We start from the raw sequence: 22,092 nt of genomic DNA on the forward strand, positions 1-22,092 counted from the left end.
GTATTTAAACTGTTAATCAATTGATGACAACAATCTGAAAGAAAATTGCATATTTCCATGTTCAAGTGGGTGATCATTGAAGCACAATGGTCTAAGATCAAATTTCTAAAATTCAAAGGTTTCTTAACTATTCATTTAGGTAAAAATTATAAGAAAAACTAATCGCAACATTTCAAAAATAATTACAAAGGTAACTTCAATTCAGAGAATTAAACAACTTAAAATTGACAGCAATTCTGCTTACCTAGATTAATTATCTCTTATATATTGATCTTCAATTAATTTTATAAATAATTAAATTCAAAAATTTATTGCAAGGACCAAGAAATTATTGGGTGTTAAAGCCGGGCAACTTGACACACTTCTGTTAAGAAAACAAATGCAATCAAAACAAGAAAATAAATAGAAAAAAAAATTTAAACACAAGATGCAATCACACAAAAAAACACAGAGATTTTACATGGTTGCTTCTAGATTAAGGTACATCCACAGATCACATCGATTGTACTATGAAAAAAAACTTGCAGTTATAGATTACACCCTTTCATTAAAAAGAGAAATATAAATATCCCAGGAAACCTAACTAAGGTTTTATATGATATAAGGCCTAGCTTGATTTACAGTATCTCCTTATTGACCAGTACTATCAGGCTACATAACAACTTCAAACTTGTTTCGGGTATTCAACCCCCATTGGCCTGAAGCACTTAGAAGAGGCCTTTGGGCCTCCACTTGCTAGGGATGGGAGCATCACATGTTTTGACTTTCTTAGAAGCAAAATTAAGATCAAACCATTTAGGTATATTTTTTTTGGACAAAAAAATGATGAAAATCTATTTCTTCAAACCTTTGTTTTTTTTAGGTTAGTTCAAGTCTAACGAGAATAATATAATATTACCAATATTTCATTAAATTTCCAATTTGATCAATTGAGAGGATCATGGTGAACAACATTACATATATACTTTATTAATTAGGTGGAGAAGAAAAATAAGGATTATCATGGATAATCAACTATAGTAGGGATCCAAGAGCCAAGTGTCTCCATTTACATAATACGTCCCAATGAAAGGCGTGGCCTCATCGTCGGTCAGTGCTCGTGCCCATGACACTCTTCCTGTTAAGTTAGCCCCAGGTCCACTGCATTTGTACTCTCCGTAATACACGCTCCTGATTCGAGAACACAAGACACTTTCGCAGATATAGTTTACTAATGAAATTGAAGTTGATTGAAGTTTGTATTAGGGTCCTCCTGAACCCATATATTTTCCATAACATTGATTCATGCCTCCCTTTAGGGCTTGTATGATTGCTGGACCAAAATCTGTTGAAAATTTGTTTTCCTGGGAAAATGTGATTGCACCTATTCATGGAATTTATTTTCCCATAACTATTATACAGAGGAATTTATTTCCCTAGAAAATGTTTTATGTGGAGTCAAACATTGTAATACAGACCCTTAGAGTCTTTATCATGGCAAGGAATTCGTTTTCAAGGAAATATGAATTTCTCGGGGAAATGGTCATGGAAAAAACGAATTATATCATTTGATTGCCCCTTGGAATTTTGGAGGTAGAGGTAAGGGGTTGAAGACTCTTTTTTCACCCAGGGTGGAAAATTGCTTTGAATGGAAAACGAATTTCAGGGAAAATGACAATCATACAATCGAAAAGTGCATTTTCTAAGGGAAATCATTTTCCGTGCTTTTGATGTTTGTTGTTGTAAATGTAAAGAAGGCATGATGTGTGTGACTTACGTTTGGCGCTTTTCATCTCCCCAATTGTTCCATCCTTGAGGCAAAACAACTTTTTCCATAAAAGTGTAGGAGAAGATAACCCTTGAATACTCACCCCATGCTCTTCCTAAGTACACTGACCCACTCCCTGTGACCACACAATCTTTGAAGGAAAACCCACTAGATATGGACTTATTGTTCCTCTTTTGAGCTGTAATGGAAGACACCTGCTTTGATATGGAGTTCAAATGGCAATTCTACATTGCACAAACATTTATAAAATCATTAGGAAAGATTAATTATAGCTCTTCTAAAAACAATTAATTACATAAAATGCACTAAGGTTAACTACCCAAGTCGAAAATTTTCTTGAATACACATGGCATAAGCTTTGGGCCACCATGTTGTGTAAATGTCTTGTATTCTGTTTGGGCTTGGCGGGTGCTCAAGGGACGGTGTCTCCGGGGCAAGTTTTTTTTGTTAGGGTGGTTTTTGTTAGGAAGGATGATATATTTGTCTAGAATGTTGTCTAGGATTTTGTCAAAATAACCCAATGCTACATATATATTCTTTGGGGGAAGCTCGTCCAGGGTTTTTCTATTTTTTGGGAGAGAAATGATTTCTCTGGTCTCGATTTTTGCCAGAGATCTCAAGGTCTAGAATTCAGAAGAATATAGTGTGATTGGATTTTGCTTTGATCCATGGACGTAGGCACTCACACTAAACCAGGCAAGGGTTCAACATGGTAAGGCCTGACACATAGGCTCAATAACTTTGTTCATGTTTAAACTTTGGTAGCATTTCAAAATGTTTTGGATGAGACATCGGTTTGGCCCAAAATCAAAATGAAACACTAATTTTGAAAACATTTGATGTCTTAAAAATATTTTGGCAAAAAACAGTCTCAGTTTCTTTCTCATTCTCGGAACGAGATTTTGAATCTTGACTTTGGTCAACCCAGTTCAATAGGCTGAATTTCTCAATAAAGAGCCCGATCACAGGTGAAATGGGCTTGAATACCCATTTCCAATCCTACCTGGGCTTGGACCCACGATTTCATGGAGATTGTTGGTACCAACCTCATATAAGGATCTCCCATAACCGAAGATGAAATCCACAGAGCCTTGGATAAAGCAATTATTGAAGTAATGAAGGCCTTTATGATCATATAGAGTGTCCTGATAACCATAAAAACTGCAATTGTAGAACGCAGTTTTGTCACCCGATATGCGGAGGGCCACAGCTTGTTCTCCTTTTGATCCAACATTGTGTGGAGCTGTATTCTACACAAAAACAGCCACAATTAAGAACCATCTCACTCACTTACTCACAAAGTGGTCTAGAAAGTGAACGGTCACAGGATGCAATAGGTGGTAGGCCATATGTACTTTGTTAGGTTACGATGATTTGAGTCTGAGAGACCTCAGGTCTTAATGGGTCTGGTTCAGGCTTTGTACAGTATATGTGATGTATGAATTGATGTCATAATCGGATCATGAAAATTGATTTTCAAAGCCCAAAATTTCGTTTGTACATATTGTAAGTCTTAGTTTGGTATCGAATCTATTTGGCAAGTATCACCGTTCGAAAATAACTCTATGATCCGAAGTATAAAATCAACAAGAACACAAGAATTACACAAGACACAAGATATACGTGATTCGGTCAAAGCATCGATCTACGTCCACGGGCGAAAAACGACGATTTCACTATATTAATCAAAGAAGAACTAGGTTACAATTTCTCTCTATCTCTTGTACATCTCTCATGTCCTTTCGAGTTTCATCTCTTACCCTTTATATACTTAGGGTCACAAAGAGGTTAAACGAGTCATACGGGTCGTTAATGAACCATCAAAAGATCCGGTTTGAATCCACGACAATCTCCCTATACAAGAATAGAAGACATAACCCAAGAATCACACCGGTGCTTGTAAATGATTTTGCAAAGTAGGGTCGAATTTGGTGACCAAACCTAATTAAGATTCTAAACTTAAATTATGAATCAAATTCAAACCCGTGTAGTAAACCAAGCTATAAAATACTGCCAAAGAATGGGCCCATTTTTAATAAGACCACTTCTGTTAGGAGCTTTGGAATGATGCAGATGGCCATGGAATCTCTCTCTCCATCAGTCCTTGTCATTTCTCAATGTGGATTTTTTGCACCTTTGATAACTTATAAGAATTATATGAGAAATGGCCCATATGATAATATATATCTATGAACTTAGGTGGTTTAATTATCCAAAAATCAAAACTTTAAATTCATTGAAATATAAATACCTCAAATTTTATGTTGATGGCTACAAAGTAGTGGGCATTGACCGCGACTGTTGCACTGTCAAACGTTTTTAATTTCCCAACTTGTCCCAATGAAGACGCAGTATCGTTCCCCGTTATGGTTGGCGGGTTTTCTGAATCCCCTAAAAATGTAATAAATGGCAAGGAATTTGGGATCACGATCTTCTCCCTAGGTACATTAGACTAGTTGTTAGTACTCCTTGCGTTAAAAAATCAAAAACACTTATCATGAAAATCTTTAATAACAAACACTTATTATCATTCTACTATAAAAAAAATTATTGTATAATGTAGTTTCCCATCCACTTAGAAAAAGAAAAAGAAAATATTGGTATGAAAATTTTTAATTACTTTTATTAAAATATCAAAGCTAAGACCATTATTTGGAACCAAAAAATACAAATAATGGGATAAAAAACCATAAAAGCATACGCATATACCTATAAACACCTGGTTTTATCTCCAAAATTACTCTCCTAGTATTCTTTAATGGGATACTCTGAATGGCTTCTTTGATTGTTTTAAAATCACTACTCCCATCTTGACTCACAACTATTTTAAGTTTATTCAACTCAGCCTTCCTCAGCTTCTCATCAAGAACTGTCTGTCCCGTAGCAGCGATGGCTTCTGTTCCCAAAGTTGTAGTCTTTCTCCGATGGTTCTCGACGTTCCAAGATACCCATTTGTGGTAATCTATTTCTGTCTGTGAACTCCATGAAACACACTTTAAAGAGAGAGTAGATAGATAGAGAAGGAAGAGAAGAAGATGGGTGTAGAAGAAGGTGGAAAGGGAAGCCATGAGGATGATAATGAAAATGTGAGAGTATCTTAGAGAAAGCAATAGTAGTGGAAGTGGGGAGGGAGGGAGGGAGGGAGGGAGGGAGGAGTGATGATTTTAAATATTGAATGAGCAATGAGAATGGCATTGTTGATCATTAAATTGACTAAAATAACCTCTGTTATGAACTGTGTTATGGTTCAAAAGTTATCATTTTTTAAACGTTTTTTTTGCTATTTCCTAAGATGTTGACCCATACTCGTGTGGCAGAGTGACCTCATGGATAATTATGGAATTTAATTAATTTTTATCTGTCACATTATTGACATAAAAAATATTATTTTGAAGTTAAAAATTTTATTTGGATTAACTTTAAAAAAAATAAAAACTTTAACATTCTAAAAAGTAAAAGAAAATTACTTTCAAACCTCTAAAAAAATATTTTTATTTTCAAATTTACTGAAGATATATATATATTAACAGTGCTGGAGTGACCTCAAGATTAATCCTCACATCGCCTATATTGACATGAAAGTGGATAGGAACTATAGATACTTTTTCACTCATATCTCGATGAAAAGCATTATGATTTCCATACACTTTCATGTCAGGATGCTCATTGTGAAATACAATTTTAAGGTCACGTCAACATTATTCTTTTGTTATATATATATAATTTACAGTAGAGTAGATTGCTTGGACAGCCTCAACTTCTTTTGATAAGCTTCGATGATGATGATTAATGGAAGTCCAAACTCAAAACTTCAAAGAAGTGAAAAAAAAATGTCCTAAGATGTAAAATTTGGAATCTAAGGAAAGGGTATTCTTGGAAAAAAAGCTATAGGTTTCTAACTCAACATGGTCCCAGCAACCAAGTTGAAATAGGCTGGATAGGATTCAGAAATCAGAATCAAATAGCTGTATTCCAATTGGTGGTGGTGCTTGGCGTATCTTTATCGATCTATTCTCTTCTTTCTTTCCTTGTATTAAGTATTCAAAATTTCCATTACTCATCCATATTTCTATGGACACATTAATAAATTTTCAAACAAACATAGCAATTCATTTGATTGGCTCATGCACTCTCACAAAACTGGTTTGTTTACTTTACTTATACACGGATGAAATCTGACTCAAAAATTTTTACTTGGTCAACCTGACAAATGCATGAAGCAATAGATCTTTTGTTTGTGCATCCCAAGGAAAAAGATCTATGTTTTTGTGTACGTATCATGTCAATTGAGTATAGACTAAGTGAAAATTTTCTAGTCAAAAATATCGCAACTCTTTACTCATATCAGTGATAAGAAAGAAGTATTTTTTTTGCAAACAGCCTAACAAACGTTTGACATGCAGCACAAATGACATTAGTAATAGAGAGAAAATTTCTCTATCTTGCCCATACATCTTCTACTCACAAATTTCAATTTTATGATTTAAAATCTTAAAATGAGTCGTTGAGCACATTTGTCAATCTAAAATCACAGCCTTCCCATAATAATAATAATAAAAAAGGGAAAATTGAACTTGATCCTCATAATTAAAAATGAACGGCTACCGAGTACCCAAACTTAAATTTAAACTTCAACGATGAAAAATAAAAATAAAAAAATTCATTTTTTTAATTTTTTTTTAATTCATAGAATTCCATCCTCTATAACCCCGTGGCATTGGATCATGTTTTTCAATACGATAAGGTGATCTGAGTGGGAAATTTCCAATTTCCCCTTTGGTAGGGGAGAAATTTTATCTCTTATTGCTGATGTCATTTGCACCACATGTCAAATGCAAATTTGCTCACTGCTCACTGCTCACTGCTCACTGCTCACTGCTCACAGCTCTCTGAGAAAAAGAAAAAAAAAAAAACACTGATAAGAAAGAACCACTAAAGTGGTCTGTGGGTGGCACCATGTGGCATGTTCTTCTAATTGGGTTCATTAATACCTATATATATGGATTTCTTGGCCCACTCTTTGACCAAAACTCAGCTTCATCAGTGATTTCTATCCATAGGATCTAAATAGAATCTTAAAAGGGTTGAAGTTTTGTGAAGGTTCGGAACATAATTTGATAGGCTTTTAGTGTGTGTGTGAGTGTGTTTGTTTTGTACTTTGAACAGAGGAGGTATCACCACTGCAAATGGAAGCTCAGATGTGCACTAGTTTTAGTTTTAGTGGGCGTAGCAACTTGTGTGGCCTAAAATTAATTGTAAGGATGAGGGAGCTGTAGTACACAATTTGTCCCTACCACCTAAACGAATTTCATTTTCTTGTGAGATACTTAATGAGTCCTGATAATATGACTCGTCAGGTAGCATATTTAATCGACTCCCAGACACAGACAAGTTTGGGAACGGTAGATCTGTACGCACTGAGATACACAACTCCCTCAGGATATATTTTTTTATGGGAAAATGCAATCATATATCCCGAGGTGTACAAATCTATGATTCTCAAACTTTTCACGTCAAGAAGTCGATTGAGTATGCCACCTAACGATCACAACTCATATTTAATTGTTTTATTTTATTTTATTTTTTTAAGTGGAGGTGCACACATAATCATACATAACCATAGATGATATTCACTTGTATCTCGATGAAAAGTATATATATGATTTCATACATACATCCACATCAACAATGTGAGAATCCATGTTCATTTTAATGTTACTTCAACATTTTCTTTTTCTTTAATAAGTAAGTTGGACTCAAACTAACAAACTCAAAGTTTCATTGCAAGGTGTCAAATTAATTCTTGGATATGTAATAGGAAAATGTTGAAGGAACATTAAAATTGACATCGATTCTCACATTGTTAACATGGATGTATGTATTGAACCATAGATTTTTTCATCAAAATACAAGTGAAAAACATCTATAAGTACGAGTGAGCCTCCACATCAGCAAGGTGACTCTATGTAATATAGAGATGTCACTTCATGGAAGGTCACTCATCTTAGTACTAGTCTCGCCTAAGTACACACAACACATCTACAGAGTTTTGATGGGATATCAATAATTCATTGAAATTTACTGAATATTTTAATTGGTATGAGTATTGTTGAAAATTGATTTTTATTTTACTATTTAAGTTCTAAAAATTATGTTAAAAGCACAAAAAATTTGGAAGGAAATTAAAATTATTTGTTGTGTGTGCAGACAACTTTTAGCTTGAAGTATAGTCTCACGATGACGGAAAAAGGCCTTACCAAGCTTATAAATAACTTCAGATATTTATTCTTTATTATTTAAAAAAGAAAAAATGGTTTTTTTTTTCTTTAAGATCCAAAAAGTCTATGAAAATAAAATATAAAAAAATATGTTTAGGACAACAAATACATTTTTACTCTCTTTGAATATACATTCAATTAAAAAATTAAAAACTTTTAAACTAATCACCCCAAGTCCAACCCATTGTTTAAGAATCATTTTAAAAGAGGAGGTTTATTTAACTTACATACACTTTAAAATATAATAGTTGAAGAGGTTGTAAATCAAAATGAGAAAAAAGTTACAATGTATATTATATACATAGTGATCGGACTCAGAACGTGAACCCAAAATCTCAATGGAAGCCCAACTAAAGTCCCAAAGCCCACTTCAGTATTGGGCTAAGGTTGGACCCAGCCTTCTCTCTTTAGGGGGGTTAAATCTAAAGCCTGGTAGTTCATACTGTAAAGTAAGCTTACAAATTGTCCCTTGAAATAATATAAAAATTAAATTAAAAAATCCAATAAATGAACTATGGAAAGATCATTAGGGATTCTAAAACAAGATAGATCTCTAAGACTTTTTTTTTTTGAAAAGTCCAAATATAAAAGTTATAATTATAATATAGAACTGCTATTGGCACCCCCCAATTTTTATTTATCACTCCAATTTCTTAAATTATTTATCACCAACAACGTGAAAAAAACCCATATTTGACGGTCCAAAGCCATCGAATTTCATAAAATTTGACAAATCAAGGTGTCAAATATTTCATTGTCAATTTTTTTTTTCACTGAGCCAAAACCATCAAATTAATGGAGGATGGGAGAAATTTGATGGCTCTAAATCGAATCTAGGGAACATAAAAAATTTCAATGGTGCTAAGCAGTCGAAATTAGGTTTCTAAAATTTGTGGGCCTTGGTCCGTCGAATTTTCTAATGGAATTTTTCAATTTTCACGTAGTGATTAAGACAATCTTCAAACATTACAAAGATTTTGGTAAAAAAAATTTATAATTCTCAACATTACAAAACATTATAACATCCGTTCAAACAATTTCAATAGTTATTTACAATTATGATTGAACATATAAAAATTTTAAATCCAAAATAATATAAATGTAGCGCACCCCCACCCCAACTTTTACTTATTCTCAAACTTATTTTATTTATTTTTAATTGGAATGTAATAAGTAAAATTTGGGGTGCCAAGTGGGCCCAATGAAGTTGGGTATACTGTTTCCAAGCTTTATTATTTACGAATAGGTCAAATTTGAATTCCAATAACGTACATTTTACAAGAAGCTAGCATCAAATTTTACCAATTGTTGGAAGCAATCCAACAACATTAAAAAATCGCCCACAAACCTAATTTTCATCGAACTATATTTCGGGCCGTTGACAATTACTATAGGGCCCACCAAAACGAAAGTTCTAGAATTGTTTGACACTTTGACTAAATCTTCTTTGCCCTCCGTGTGGCATTCTCTTATAGGTCCAGTGATTGTTGATTGGTTTTCTATCATTCTATGCTTGATCTTTGAATGGTTATATTATCAATTTCAAGCCCATGAGGAATATATGTGAATCAAACCTATAGCAATAAATATATATATATATAGGGCCTCGCCTTATATTACAAATTTCTTTCAAAAAAAAAGTATAAGAGAGGTCTCTTTCCATAAGAGATCAAATATTAGAAGATACAAGTTCCACTCTACCCTTCCCACAGCAACACTTAATTATCAAAACAAAACTATTAAAATACCAATCAAAATGATATTTGGTGTGTGGGGCCTGTTATGGTTTGTAGAGCTTGATAGTACTGGTCAACAAGGAGTATTGTTTGTCATTTCTCATTGATTGTCAATCGAGCTACCAAAGAAATTTCTCATCATTTCTCATTGATTGTCAGTCGATTGGTGTGATCCATGGACATGTTTCAATCGTGAGAGAACCACATAAAATATCTTTGTTTTTTGATTTGTTTATATGTTGGTCTCTTTTTTCTTTTTTTTTTTATTGTTATTCTTGGATCAATTTCTCCCTAGGCCCACCAAAGATGGGCCAAAATTTATGGGTCAGATTAGAGTAAGAAATTCATATAAAACGGAAGTTTCTTCAAATAAGTTGGTGAAAGAAGTCCCTCTTTTAAGACTTCTTCAAAGTCTTACATTTGTCTAACGTAAGCAGTGACTCTTCCTTCACTTCTTTCACTTCTTTCACTTTCTAAGGCCACTAACTTACACCACCATTTTCATTTAACCCCCTTAACTCATATAATTACTTAGTTGTTTATTATTATTTCCATGTGAAAGTAGAGTTGCAGTCACAGATCTCGGCTATTTATTAGTGACCAAGCCGTCCCAATCTCACTTACTCTTAAAACATCTCTCTCAGTACTATAAATTTGACAATCTTTGAAGGCTCAAAGGGTAGACTATGCCGCACTAATTTTATATATATATATATATATATATATATATTATATATATATATATATATATATATAATATATATATATATATATATATATATATATGATGCACCACAATTGGGGCTCATGTTTTCTTAAACACGGCATAGTCCATGAAGTCATTGATCAAAAACCCCGAGGGGGATGGCTTAATGGCAACTTCAAATCCAATAAGTTGTGAGAGTTCGTAGGTTATGCGTTCAATACCTAGTATGAGCAATATTTCCTAAGGGCCACCCGCAAAGACGTTCCCTAACTTGCTTGGTGCATGTGATGTGTTGGGTGTTGCACATGCCCGGAGGAGGGTCCCATATGCCTTGGTTCTGACCTGGCTCATCCAATTCCCCTAGTTAGACGTAAGTTGGGACACCCCCATTATAAAAAAATTAAAAAAAAAAAAAAAATTAAAGTCATAGGAAAGCTTGGCCCACTAACACATCTAGGTCAAATGGCATAACCAATGCCTAACCATTGCTTGCAATACTGTCATCATCTGTGCATATATGCAATAACATGTATCTTCATATGTAAATATGGTTTCTAAATACAAATTGAGCTAAGAAAACATTCATGTCAAACAAATAAGACATGAAATATCCCATGAGGGATCATATTATATAGTTTAGCAAGTTGAAATGAATTGATCTAAAAAGTGATACAAATATATCGAACCTTGATTTTTTTAAATAATTTTCTATCACAATTTCGCATGGTAATCGGTTCTTACTCTCCCCTCATACTTATGGTTTCACAGTTAGATAATTGCCAATCATCATCCATCATATATTCCCAAAGGTATCGACCATCTAGTTAATTTCATCACTCTCTCTTTTTAATTTGTATCTCTTCTTCTCCAGAGCATTTTTGGTTGAGTTGATCGAAGAAGCAAAGACGTGTGAGTCTCATCACTTTCCCATGACAGCTTCAAATGGTACATGAGTGGTACCTGAGTCGACTCACATTCAAACCCACCCAAAAGGAGAAATTTTCATCTGACTAATATAAGATAAAATTCATCAAAAAACAATTTTACATGCCTTAGAGATCTTCATTAGTTATCATTCTTAATCTAATCAACTTCTTAAAACTTGCAATAAAAAATTATATATATCATATGAATTTTTAGACATCTTCATTAGTTATTATTCTTAATCTAACCAACTTCATAAAACTTGCAATAAAAAATTATATATATCATATGAATTTTTTATTTAAAGTCTTGAAGTCGAATTATACTCCAACCATTATTCTCGCAAAGCATCTTTACCGTTCTCTATCTGTTTTTTTTAATCAATTTTTTATTTAAAGTCTTGAAGTCGAATTATCCCTCCGCCAGGTCCTTTAAGCAATTTTCCCAAGAAAATTCCACTTGGATAAGGTCCTGACCCGACTCCTTAACATTCCATAGAATATACATACCCAATCTGAACACTCCCAAATCTCAATGAATACCATGAGATTGAAGGCCCACCATGGGTGGATTTAGAGTGGGGGCACCGGGGGAGGGGTTAATCCATAAGGATTTTTGAACTGTTGCGACAAATAAAAAAAATCTACCGCGATTGCCCCCACAAATTTTTCCCTTCTTAGTGATTCGGCACCAAAAAAATGACAATAATAATCATTCTTAGTTGTCTTATAAGTAGAGAGAGAGAGAGAGAGAGAGAAAGCAATGAGTGTCCAATGTGGGACTAAACTCAACACGCCCACACGTGTGGGTCGGCCTGGGCCAAAGTATATGGAGATATGAACTAGGTGACATGGAGGAGAGAAAGGCCCATTATGATACCATGATAAATTTGGGAAATCAACTCAAAAATCAATTGACAACTAATGGAGCTTATAGGGAGAAAGACAAGACAATGAGTGTCCGATGTGAGATTAAAATCAACATAAACAAAACCATGTCCTTTGTTAATTCAAGCATCTTTATTTTGCAAACGTGTTGCCCTTACAAATTTTTCCCTTCTTAGTGACTCTGCACAAAAAATAAATAAATAAATAATCAATCTTAATTGCCTTATAAGTAAAGAGAGAAAAGACAATAAGTATCCGATGTGGGATTAAACTCAACACGCCCCCGCACGTGTGGGCCAACCTAGGTCAAAGCACGTGGAGGAGAGAAAGGCTCACTTTAATACCATGATAAATTTGGGAGGCCAACTCAAAACCAATTGACAACAAGTGAAGAGGCCCAGGAGCTTATAAAGAGAGAGACAAGATAGTGAATGGCCGATGTGGGATTAAAGTCAACATAAACAAAACCATGTCCTTTGTTAATTCAAGCATCTTTAGTTTGGGAAGATGTTACAAATATTTCAAATCAGCTAGAAGCAACACATTATATGATACTTCGTATATCCAATCTGAACATACAATGAACATATCATCAAACAATCAAGTTAGGCGTCGGAAGAAACTACCTAAGAAACCACATACAACCATGTGGTTCCTATAGTATCTCCCTTTAAATTTCTTTTAATGGCTATGGTGACGGAATGGTCACCGACTATATAGTCATGTCTTCCTAACCCTAACCCTAGATCCAATTGAGTAGCATTCTTGCCTCTAATGGACCCTAACGTAAGGAATGATAGAATATGTTATGGGTTGGGAACAATGTGTCCAACATTTGTAGCAATGGAGAAAATATTCAAAGATAGACAATTTATAGGTAACGTTTATGATTACAAAAGAAAGAACATGAAGACTTGAAAGGCCAAGGTGGGAAACTTTTACCATACTTGGTAATTGGTGTCTCCAAATACAAACTTTGGACTAAATTAGGTAGAAGAAGCAAAAGAGTAAAACACTTCAATCATCCTCAAATATGTTTTTGTTATTTTATATGACTTTTCTGCTGTCCAACTAATGGCTTAGCTGGGATGGAAATACAAGTTTTTATACTACTTTTCTCATATCTCATTTAATGCGAATTTTAATGAGAACAAGGACTTTGGATTGGGGTATCTCATGCACCCTTTATTTAGTAGACCTATATCATCTAACTTTCCCTAATAACTTATCTATCATCCCTAATCACATGAGACACGATAGATTTCTCGTCATGTAAAGTAGTGGCTAGTGAGCTTTTCTTCTCATGTACGTCTCCTACTAACCTACCTAAAGAATAATTATTGGAAAAATTACTTAAGGGATCCTGGTGGAGAGATTTATTTCTAAATAGTCCCTAAGTTTTGCACGATAATTTGATAAGACAATTAGTAAAAAAATTATTTCTTAATGGTCCCTTATTATTGATGAACTCACGGCTTTTTTTATTTATTCACCACTTTTTATTTATTGTCGAACTCGACATTTTTTTATTTATTGTCAGAGTTCGCAATTTTTACTATCAAGCTCACCACTATTTATTGTCGGATTCACCACTTTTTTTATTTACTGTCGAACTCGACATTGGTAAAGCCCACCCTTTCACAATTTTGAAGTTTTTTTTACTTAGTTACATGGAAAGATTGATTAAAATCTTGAGATAACGACTTATTTAGATGATTTCAACCCAAAAGAACCTTTCTTGATTGATTTTCATCCAAAATGTAAGAATTTTTTTTGAAAAAAAAAAAACCCTTATTTTTTACTACATCTTCAAAATGTTTAAAAAAAATCTTTAAAAATGACTTCTTCCTTTTTGAAATCCTTTCTAACGGAATGGAATCTTCGAATCTCAATTGTGATATCAAAAATCTAATTTGTTGGATGAAAACAATGAGTTCAAACAATAAGAGCATTCAATCGTGAGAAATGTGGGAGATGAGTGTTGAGTGTACATTTTTCCTCCACTCTCGGGTGAGTCATACCCTAGTTAAGTCTTGTGACCCTATAATTTTAATAATCCAACCCCTCTCTAACAAATCAGTCTTTTGGGATAAATGGTTGTCAAACAATGAGATCGAGAGACTATTAAGAAAAGAAAAATTTATTAAATGAATTATTAAGAAACAGCCCAAAACTTAGGGACTATTTAGAAAAAAAGTCCCTCCACCCTCGTCCTTTTAAGTAATTTTCCTATAATTATTACAAGAAAAAAAAATGTAGATCAAATTTGAAAATAGTCTACTATGGTTCAATTAACATTAAAATGACAAGGTTCAAGGCAACTGCCCAAAACAACAAACAACGAAGGAAGAAGGACATGCTGATTATGGTCGATGAGCATCTTTCCTAACTTTCTTTTATAAATATTCTACAGTAATATATATTAGCAAGAGAGAATAAATCCAAGGAAAAATTTTTGGGACAATTTTTAATCATCCAAATAATTTCTTGAACTTTCAGAGATACATGAATCTCAAAATCATACTATAAAGAACCATGGAAAGGGGTGGAAGAAGTGGGATCTACCATTCACTGTAAAGTGAATCACCTTATATCTACTCCATTACAGAGTTTGAAATCTGTCTTCATGAAAGCAACATGGCGAAAAATGAGGATATTATATAGGCTTTCTGGAAGCCTATTCATATTGATCATTATTTTATTATTTTTTGTATTAAAAATTAAAGAGAGTAATGGAATCTACTTTATTTCACCTTGCATGATTCTTCTTTACTAATTTTTATTGAAAAAAAAAATACTCTAAATTGTTGAAGTATAGTAAGTTCATGACCAACTTGGTTTTTTATAAAAATAACATCATCACAAAATTTCACAAGAATACATGTATTGATTAAAATATCATTTCAAAATTTTAATTTTTATTTTATTCTTAAAAATTTGATAAATAATGATGAATATAATTAAAGTGAATTTCTTTTAAATTTATCTACAAAAATATAATTATTAAAAATAAAACTCTATTAATTATAAAAGAAAAATGCTTAATTGACTCAAAAGATACTCAACTAATGTGGCTGTGTGAGCAAAGAACCATTGATTTTTTTTTCTCTTGTATCTTGAAGGAAAAAATCTATAGTTATGTCCAAATGTCACACCACTTGAGTGTCTTTTTGAGACGGTTTAGAACCACTCATTATAAAAAGAACACGTCGACAACGCCCCTAATTTTGAATAGGAAAATGTTGAACTGACTTCCTTCGACATTGTGCTCAACATTGCTCTGACATAATAGTGTGCATAAAATCTTAGGTTTTTTTTTCCCTTATATTTCAAGAGAAAAAAAATCTATGGTTCTCTACGCACTGCCACGTCAGTAGTGTTGAATTGGCAATAGTTGAGAATTGTGAGACTTATTCTAATTTTTTTTCTTTTATTCTACTTCTTTATCAAAAATTTGAAACAAACTATCTATATAATAATATACAACTGTTAATCCTACTCTGCTACATTTTATGGAATGGGCGATAAACTTCCCACTCTAGCTATAATAGAGTGGGATCCACACTATCTTCTTTTATTATCTTTTCTCGTCACCCTCTTCAATTTTATTATTTTTCTTCTCCTCCAATCCACCCCCCTTTTAATAATATCCTTCGAATTTTACTATATTTTCTCTTTATTCCCCTTTTTCAATAATACATCTCTAATTTTATTATCTTTACTCTTTTACGTCTTTAACCTAAAAGTATCAATAGATACCCATTTAACCTAAATCAAATTAAAAATATAATCAAAAATCTCGGTTCTAATTTTCTTTTTATTGGAACCAATTAGAGTTAGGCCTAAAATTGAACCGATCTAATAAGAATCAGAACCATTAGGTTCTATATGACGGGTACCCGTAGATACTCAAAAATGATTTATATTATCATTTCTTTTTATCCTAGAGATGATTTAAGCTATTATTTTATTTCAAAATTAATGCATGTTATATAAAACCCTTCAATTTTTCATATAAGCTATAGATTGGTGTTTAAAATGAACTATCTCTTCTAAAATTTTATTTTAAAGAAGATACAAATTTTATTTTTAAAAAAAAAAGCCATTAATTTATAGCTTTAGTATAACTAATTATAATTAAGTTAGTAATTTTTTAAATTATATATTAATTTTTTAAATTATATATTAATTTTTTGAAAGGAAAAAAGTCTCATAATGATTTGAAATATATTTTTTCTCATTCGATTCTTCATAACCGAAACTGATGGGTATCCATATTTTTTATAAATCTAGTTCCATATATGTTAGAATCAGAACTGAAAAATAAATACAGCAACTATAGTTCGAAGTGCCTTAAGAACCAACCCATTGTTATATTTTTGAGGTCATGGGTTCAAGTCCAAATTACCCATAAATAAATAAAAAAGAGCCAACATGTTGACACCCCTATTTTAATCCCAAAAAGAAATGCCTAATATATATAACTAAAAGTTTCATAATTAACTAATGTTTGTGAGAATGGTCTCTGTGATGAGACCATCCTCACAAAAAATCAATCCATTCCAAAACTTCTAACCCCATAAAAGTGATTTACAAATTAGTCGTAAAAACTTGTAAACTGTGGTTAGAATTTTCAGTGTGTACTAATATTTTGTGAGAATGATATCCTCACCATATATATATACACACACGAAAAAAGCTAATTTCCTTTGATTTGGATTTGGTTCTTTTAGGTTTTGAATTGGATTATAGAAATAAGTAATTATTATAAAAAATTAAAATAAAATAAAATAAAAGTAGAAAGGGGGGAAGAGTGTGCATTTTGTTTTACTTTTTATTAACTCAATCTATAGTAAAGAGAGAAAATTCCAAACCTCGAAGAAACAAACAAAAAAAAGTTTGCATGCGCGCCGAGACAAGTCTCCTCACGTACACTTAAAAGATAAGATAGAGCTCAAGCTTTCTACAGCCGACATTAATAGCTAATTAGACTACTAATTGACTAATGACCTTGAACCACGTGTTATCATCATTATTAATTTTCTGTGTTTGAGTTTTCTAAAACAACAACCTTCAAGTGGGTTCAGACCCCATGGACCTGTTTCAAAAATTTCATGACCAATAAAAACCTTAAAAAGAAGGGCGTGTAAATAATTTTTCCCAAAAGTGAGTTTAACGTGTATGATTGCTTAATTTTTCGAATAATGGTGAAGTGACCTCTTCAAGCATCAATGGTTGCTATACACTTTCACGTCAGGACGTGCTCTTGAGTTCACTCTAACACGGGTCTAATTTTTCAGGAATATTATTTCATTTATTTTTAAGGAGGATATATTTTCTTAATAATTTTTCTTGCTTCAAATGTTTTGTCACCTTGAAACAAAAACAAAAAAATCGAACTCTTTTTCTATATTTTTCTAATAATAAGACAATAATAATTAGAAGGGTTTAGTTAACGTGTGTCCCAATGCAGCACACAGTAAAGTGCAACAAATACATATCAGGAGTAAGCATGTTTGGGGTATTTTTTATTTTTTTTTAAATTTGTGGGCATTTTTTTTGTTAAAAAAATTCAATTTTCCAAGTGTATTTATTTGACCTTAATGCATGAAAAACACTTTCTTTAAGGATCGTTGAGCCTAAATGGATTATCAAATTGGCAATCCAACTCTACAATCCTCTAAATTTCATGGAAAAACTTAGATCTCAAAAAAAAAAAAATTGAAATTTTGGAGGGGCTCAATCCAATGTTTTGAAAATGGATGGTTACTAAACTCCTATCAAACTCCCAAATTTAAGTTAAAATTTAACAATGAAAATAAATTTTTTCTAAGTTTTTTTTTTTTTTAATTCAAAGAAGTTTATCCTTTACATTCCCATGACATCGGATCATGTGTTTTAATGCAACAAGGTGAGTTCAACAACCCTTAGAGCAATTCTAAGGGGAATATCCAAAATGATTAATCATAATGTTTAGACATTCCATTAGGTAGGGGCGGATTTACAAAAGGTGGTTGTGGGGGCACTTGGAAGAATTTTCTAAGTCTAGACTTGTGAGTTATTGTGACAGATATCAGTGATGGATAATAAAATCTGTCACTATTACCCTCACACACAAAAAAATAATTTCACTCTCATCTGCCCCCACAAATATATTTTTTCTCTCTTTGAGTTTCCCCCACAAAAAAATTTTTACTCTTGATTTGCCCCCACATGGGCAAAATCCTGATTCCATCCCTTGCATGGAGGATAGTCATTTTGAATATGCAACAGGTATGCATTTTAAGCATGATATCCAAATGATTATTTATAAATATTTTAAATTTTTTTAATAAAAAAAATATGACTAATGTATTGGATACCCTAAAATTTAAATAACTCTCCGAATTAAAAGTAAGAGAAGGAGAGTCTAAACTTGCTAGTCAAAATGGATAATGAAAATCCAACTACCCATCTTGGAAAGTAAGATGAATAATACGTTAAAGACGCACTTTGGATTCGGCTCTCCATAACAACAGTTGAAGAAAGGATGGAGAGTGCAATAGAGTTTCTCTTAGTGCTGCAATTATTTTAAGTAATTAAAAATGTTCTTGAACAATAGTGCTCTTCTAAAATGTAAATATCTTCAATCAAGCCATCTCGACTCACTTTAAAAAAATATATATATGTTTATAAGCTATGATCATTAAATTAAGTTGATTTGAGTCCCCCGAGTTTCATTTCAACTTAAAGAATTAAGTTGAATTAGAAATAAATAAATAAATGGAAAGAGAATTAAGCAGATTAAATTTAAAACCCCAAACTGCAATAAACCCCAAAAAAAAAAAAAATACAAAGTTACAAATAATGATCGAAATTAGCCTTTCTTTCTTCATAAATTCCCATTAAGACCTATGTACTCTTCTCTCTCTCTCTCTCTCTCTCTCTCTCTCTCTCTCTCTCTCATCTAAACACCATTGCAGAGGCGTTGCTGTAAAAGCCACAGTCCATCAACATTCCACAAATTCTCTGAGACATCCTCACCACCAAACCACATGTTATTCTGCTCAACACCCTGAAACTCTAACCCATGATTAAAGAAACCAGAAGGACTAGTTAGGTATTCCGGAATATTAACCTGGGCATTTTGGGTATTCTCCATGTTATTGTAACAATACTGAAGATTGTAATAATCTGTGTAGTCTGAAACGGAAACTGGTGTGATTTGAGTTCCTATACAGTCTGATGAAGCCGGCTCCAAACCTCCAAATTCAATGGCACTGCCCGCGGGCAGGACCTGGTCAACGGTCAATACTTGTTTGTTATTGTTGTTGAGGTGATGAGTAGTGGTGGTGGTGTTCCTGCCCGAAGTAGCTGCTGCTGCAGCCCGAATTTTTTCGGCCAATCTTGGCATCCATTGATGTCTCATGGCATCTTTGAATTGTTTGCTCTTCACATCGCATTGAAGTTGTTTTGCGTGTTTTTGAACTCTTGTTCTCCAATAATTCTTTATCTCATTATCTGTTCTTCCTGGTAACTGTTGAGCGATCTTCGACCACCTTTAATAACAAAACAAAGATCAATTAATTAAACTAATTTAAAAACAATCACACAAAGAATATAAGATTTACGTTGTTGGGCAAATTTCCCTCTACAACTCTCACTACATAGATACCCATTAAAGAAAATTTAAATTTACACTAAAATTTAAAATGTTTAAGATGTTTACCGATTTCCCCAACGAGAATGGAGTTCAAGAATTAGAAGTTGTTCTTCGAGGGTGATATTTCCACGTCGAATGTCTGGGCGTAAGTAGTTTAACCATCTTAATCTGCAGCTTTTTCCAGTTCGTTTCAGACCTGTTTTTAAAAGTATGATTGAAAATTTAGAATTTAAAGCAACAAAAAAAGTATGAATAAGAAGGACTAAAAAAAACCCAATTTTGATGAAGTTTTTACGAACTTCTGTTCATGAGATGTGGGAGGATTATGTGGTTTATTCTTTATGGGGTTTACCCAAATTGGATTCTTTATATAAGTAATTTATTTATTTTAATAAGTCCACCAAAGAAAATTTTAGAATCCCTCATGAAAATATAATAAATCTTCTCTACTAACAAATATAATAAAACTAGATATTTTTCTCAAATGGGTTTAAAAATCTCCTTTAAGAAACTCTTTTTTTTTTTTCTTTCATTTAAAAATGATCGAAACAAAACAAGAACAGAAGAAAATAGAAGAGTTTATGTAACTGAATTACCTGCACAAAGAGCAAGAGAATTCCATCGACCTTCACCATTGTTGGCGATGTAATTGATGAGAGTGAGATCTTCTTCAACAGTCCATGGACCTCTCCTTAACTCCATTTGTTCTTCACTTTGAGTTACAGAGGAACTACTGCTCCCTCCGACATTAACATCCATTCCTGTTAATGGAAATAGAGAGAGAGAGAGAGGATTGAAGATGAAAGAGAGAGAGAGAGAGAGGATTGAAGATGAAAGAGAGAGAGAGAGAGAGAGAGAGATTCGGATTAGAAAGAGAGAGAAGTAGTTGTTTATATAGATTGATAAAAACACGATTGGAATTTAAAGTAGTGTTCTATTTTATAATAGTTTTTAAGGAATTTTTATGTTTGAAGTTTGACTTTTGTGAGATGCTTTTAAAGTTTGACAGTATGACTTTGGTTTTTCGATTGTGTGCAGTTCCGTGTGAAAGTGTTTTGTCCAAGTGCACACGTGTCTTTTGTTTATCAGTCAAAGCAGGCTTTTGGCTTTTTCTTTTCTTTCTCTTTCTTTTTTTGAAGTTTGAACATTGAAGTATGGAACTATGGAGTGATAAAACAAGCGAGAATCTAACCGGCTTTTACGGGAACAAAGAAAACGAGTGCAATGAGAAAACGACTTGAAACTTGATAATCTGATTATACCACGTGGCAAACTCAACTCATTACTCTGGCGTGTCAAGTTCGAGAACAATAGATTTGTGTTTCTTGGGATACACGGCTGTACTTCCTCATAAAAAAGTTTATCTTGAGGAAACCGTGTATCCCAAGAGCACAAATCTACAACTCCAAACTTGTCACGTCTGGTAGTCGATTGAGTTTATCAGATGGGGTAGTCAGATTATCATGACTTAATGGATTTTTATAGATTAATAATCTAATTGTTAAGATGAGATTAAAAACACAAATTCCTAGAGATTAATAATTGATATTTAAAAGAATCACATATCCTTCTCAAAAGGGCACCCCAACTCACAGAGTGGAACTAGGATTTTCTTGCACTAGGGGCAAACTATGGTTAGTTGTATGGTTGAAGAAATTCTGAGATTTTTTTGTTAAAAATTGAAGAAAAAGATATTTAGGTCATTTTCAATTAATATATGAGAAGGCCCAATAAAGAGGCAATGTCATCAAGAAAAAATTGAAAAGGAGAGAGAAAGAGGAGGGGAGAAGGGAATTGGAGAGAGTGGGAACAAATGGGATATGTAATTAGTTGAAAACATAGGGGTGTCTTAAAGTTTTGTGTGGACAATTGCCCTCACTAGCTTCTTACAAGCTCCACCCCTACCAATTGGTAATAGGTTACCGAAGAAAATGAAACCACTCGCCGTTTGCCTGTTAGTTATTACTTGTTGGATTAAACTTATAAGTAATTATAACTATTTCAACAAGTTACCAACAGTGGAGGAGTCTTTCATTATCACACAAACCAAGAGGTACGGTAATATTTGATAGTAAAGGGCCATTGGTGTGGCCAAAATAAATGGGTTACACTCATTGGGGTATTTGAATCTCTTCAAATACATACCACTTG

At 33.0% G+C, this 22,092-nt stretch overlaps 2 protein-coding genes across 2 annotated transcripts; both read right to left on the reverse strand.

Moving 5' to 3' along the window:
* Positions 1 to 906: 906 nt before the first annotated feature.
* LOC147383585 (putative pectinesterase 53) lies at positions 907 to 4,887 on the reverse strand. Its single transcript, XM_086428481.1, has 5 exons — positions 4,478 to 4,887; positions 4,020 to 4,206; positions 2,815 to 3,018; positions 1,757 to 1,992; positions 907 to 1,170 (listed from the first exon to the last, which is right to left on the reverse strand). The coding sequence occupies exons 1-5, from the start codon at positions 4,834 to 4,836 to the stop codon at positions 1,011 to 1,013; spliced, it is 1,146 nt and encodes a 381-aa protein (XP_086284607.1). The 5' UTR covers positions 4,837 to 4,887; the 3' UTR covers positions 907 to 1,010.
* A 14,232-nt stretch (positions 4,888 to 19,119) lies between these two features.
* Positions 19,120 to 20,769, reverse strand: LOC147383586 (transcription factor MYB108-like). The gene is made up of 3 exons (XM_086428235.1): positions 20,538 to 20,769; positions 20,008 to 20,137; positions 19,120 to 19,837 (listed from the first exon to the last, which is right to left on the reverse strand). The coding sequence occupies exons 1-3, from the start codon at positions 20,698 to 20,700 to the stop codon at positions 19,246 to 19,248; spliced, it is 885 nt and encodes a 294-aa protein (XP_086284361.1). The 5' UTR covers positions 20,701 to 20,769; the 3' UTR covers positions 19,120 to 19,245.
* Between the last annotated feature and the right edge of the window lie 1,323 nt (positions 20,770 to 22,092).

This window comes from Akebia trifoliata, chromosome 16 (assembly GCF_017979445.1).
Source record: "Akebia trifoliata isolate Shusen 1 chromosome 16, ASM1797944v1, whole genome shotgun sequence".
Classification (NCBI taxonomy): domain Eukaryota; kingdom Viridiplantae; phylum Streptophyta; class Magnoliopsida; order Ranunculales; family Lardizabalaceae; genus Akebia; species Akebia trifoliata.

Coding starts and splice junctions, on each gene's coding strand:
- LOC147383586 (XM_086428235.1), bottom strand. CDS start 20,700: ATGGATGTTAATGTCGGAGGGAGCAGTAGTTCCTCTGTAACTCAAAGT. Junction 20,138..20,537: donor TTCTCTTGCTCTTTGTGCAG/GTAATTCAGTTA, acceptor TTTTAAAAACAG/GTCTGAAACGAACTGGAAAA. Junction 19,838..20,007: donor CATTCTCGTTGGGGAAATCG/GTAAACATCTTA, acceptor TTGTTATTAAAG/GTGGTCGAAGATCGCTCAAC.
- LOC147383585 (XM_086428481.1), bottom strand. CDS start 4,836: ATGGCTTCCCTTTCCACCTTCTTCTACACCCATCTTCTTCTCTTCCTT. Junction 1,993..2,814: donor ATGGGAGATCCTTATATGAG/GTTGGTACCAAC, acceptor TGTGCAATGTAG/AATTGCCATTTGAACTCCAT. Junction 1,171..1,756: donor GGAGATGAAAAGCGCCAAAC/GTAAGTCACACA, acceptor TTCTCGAATCAG/GAGCGTGTATTACGGAGAGT.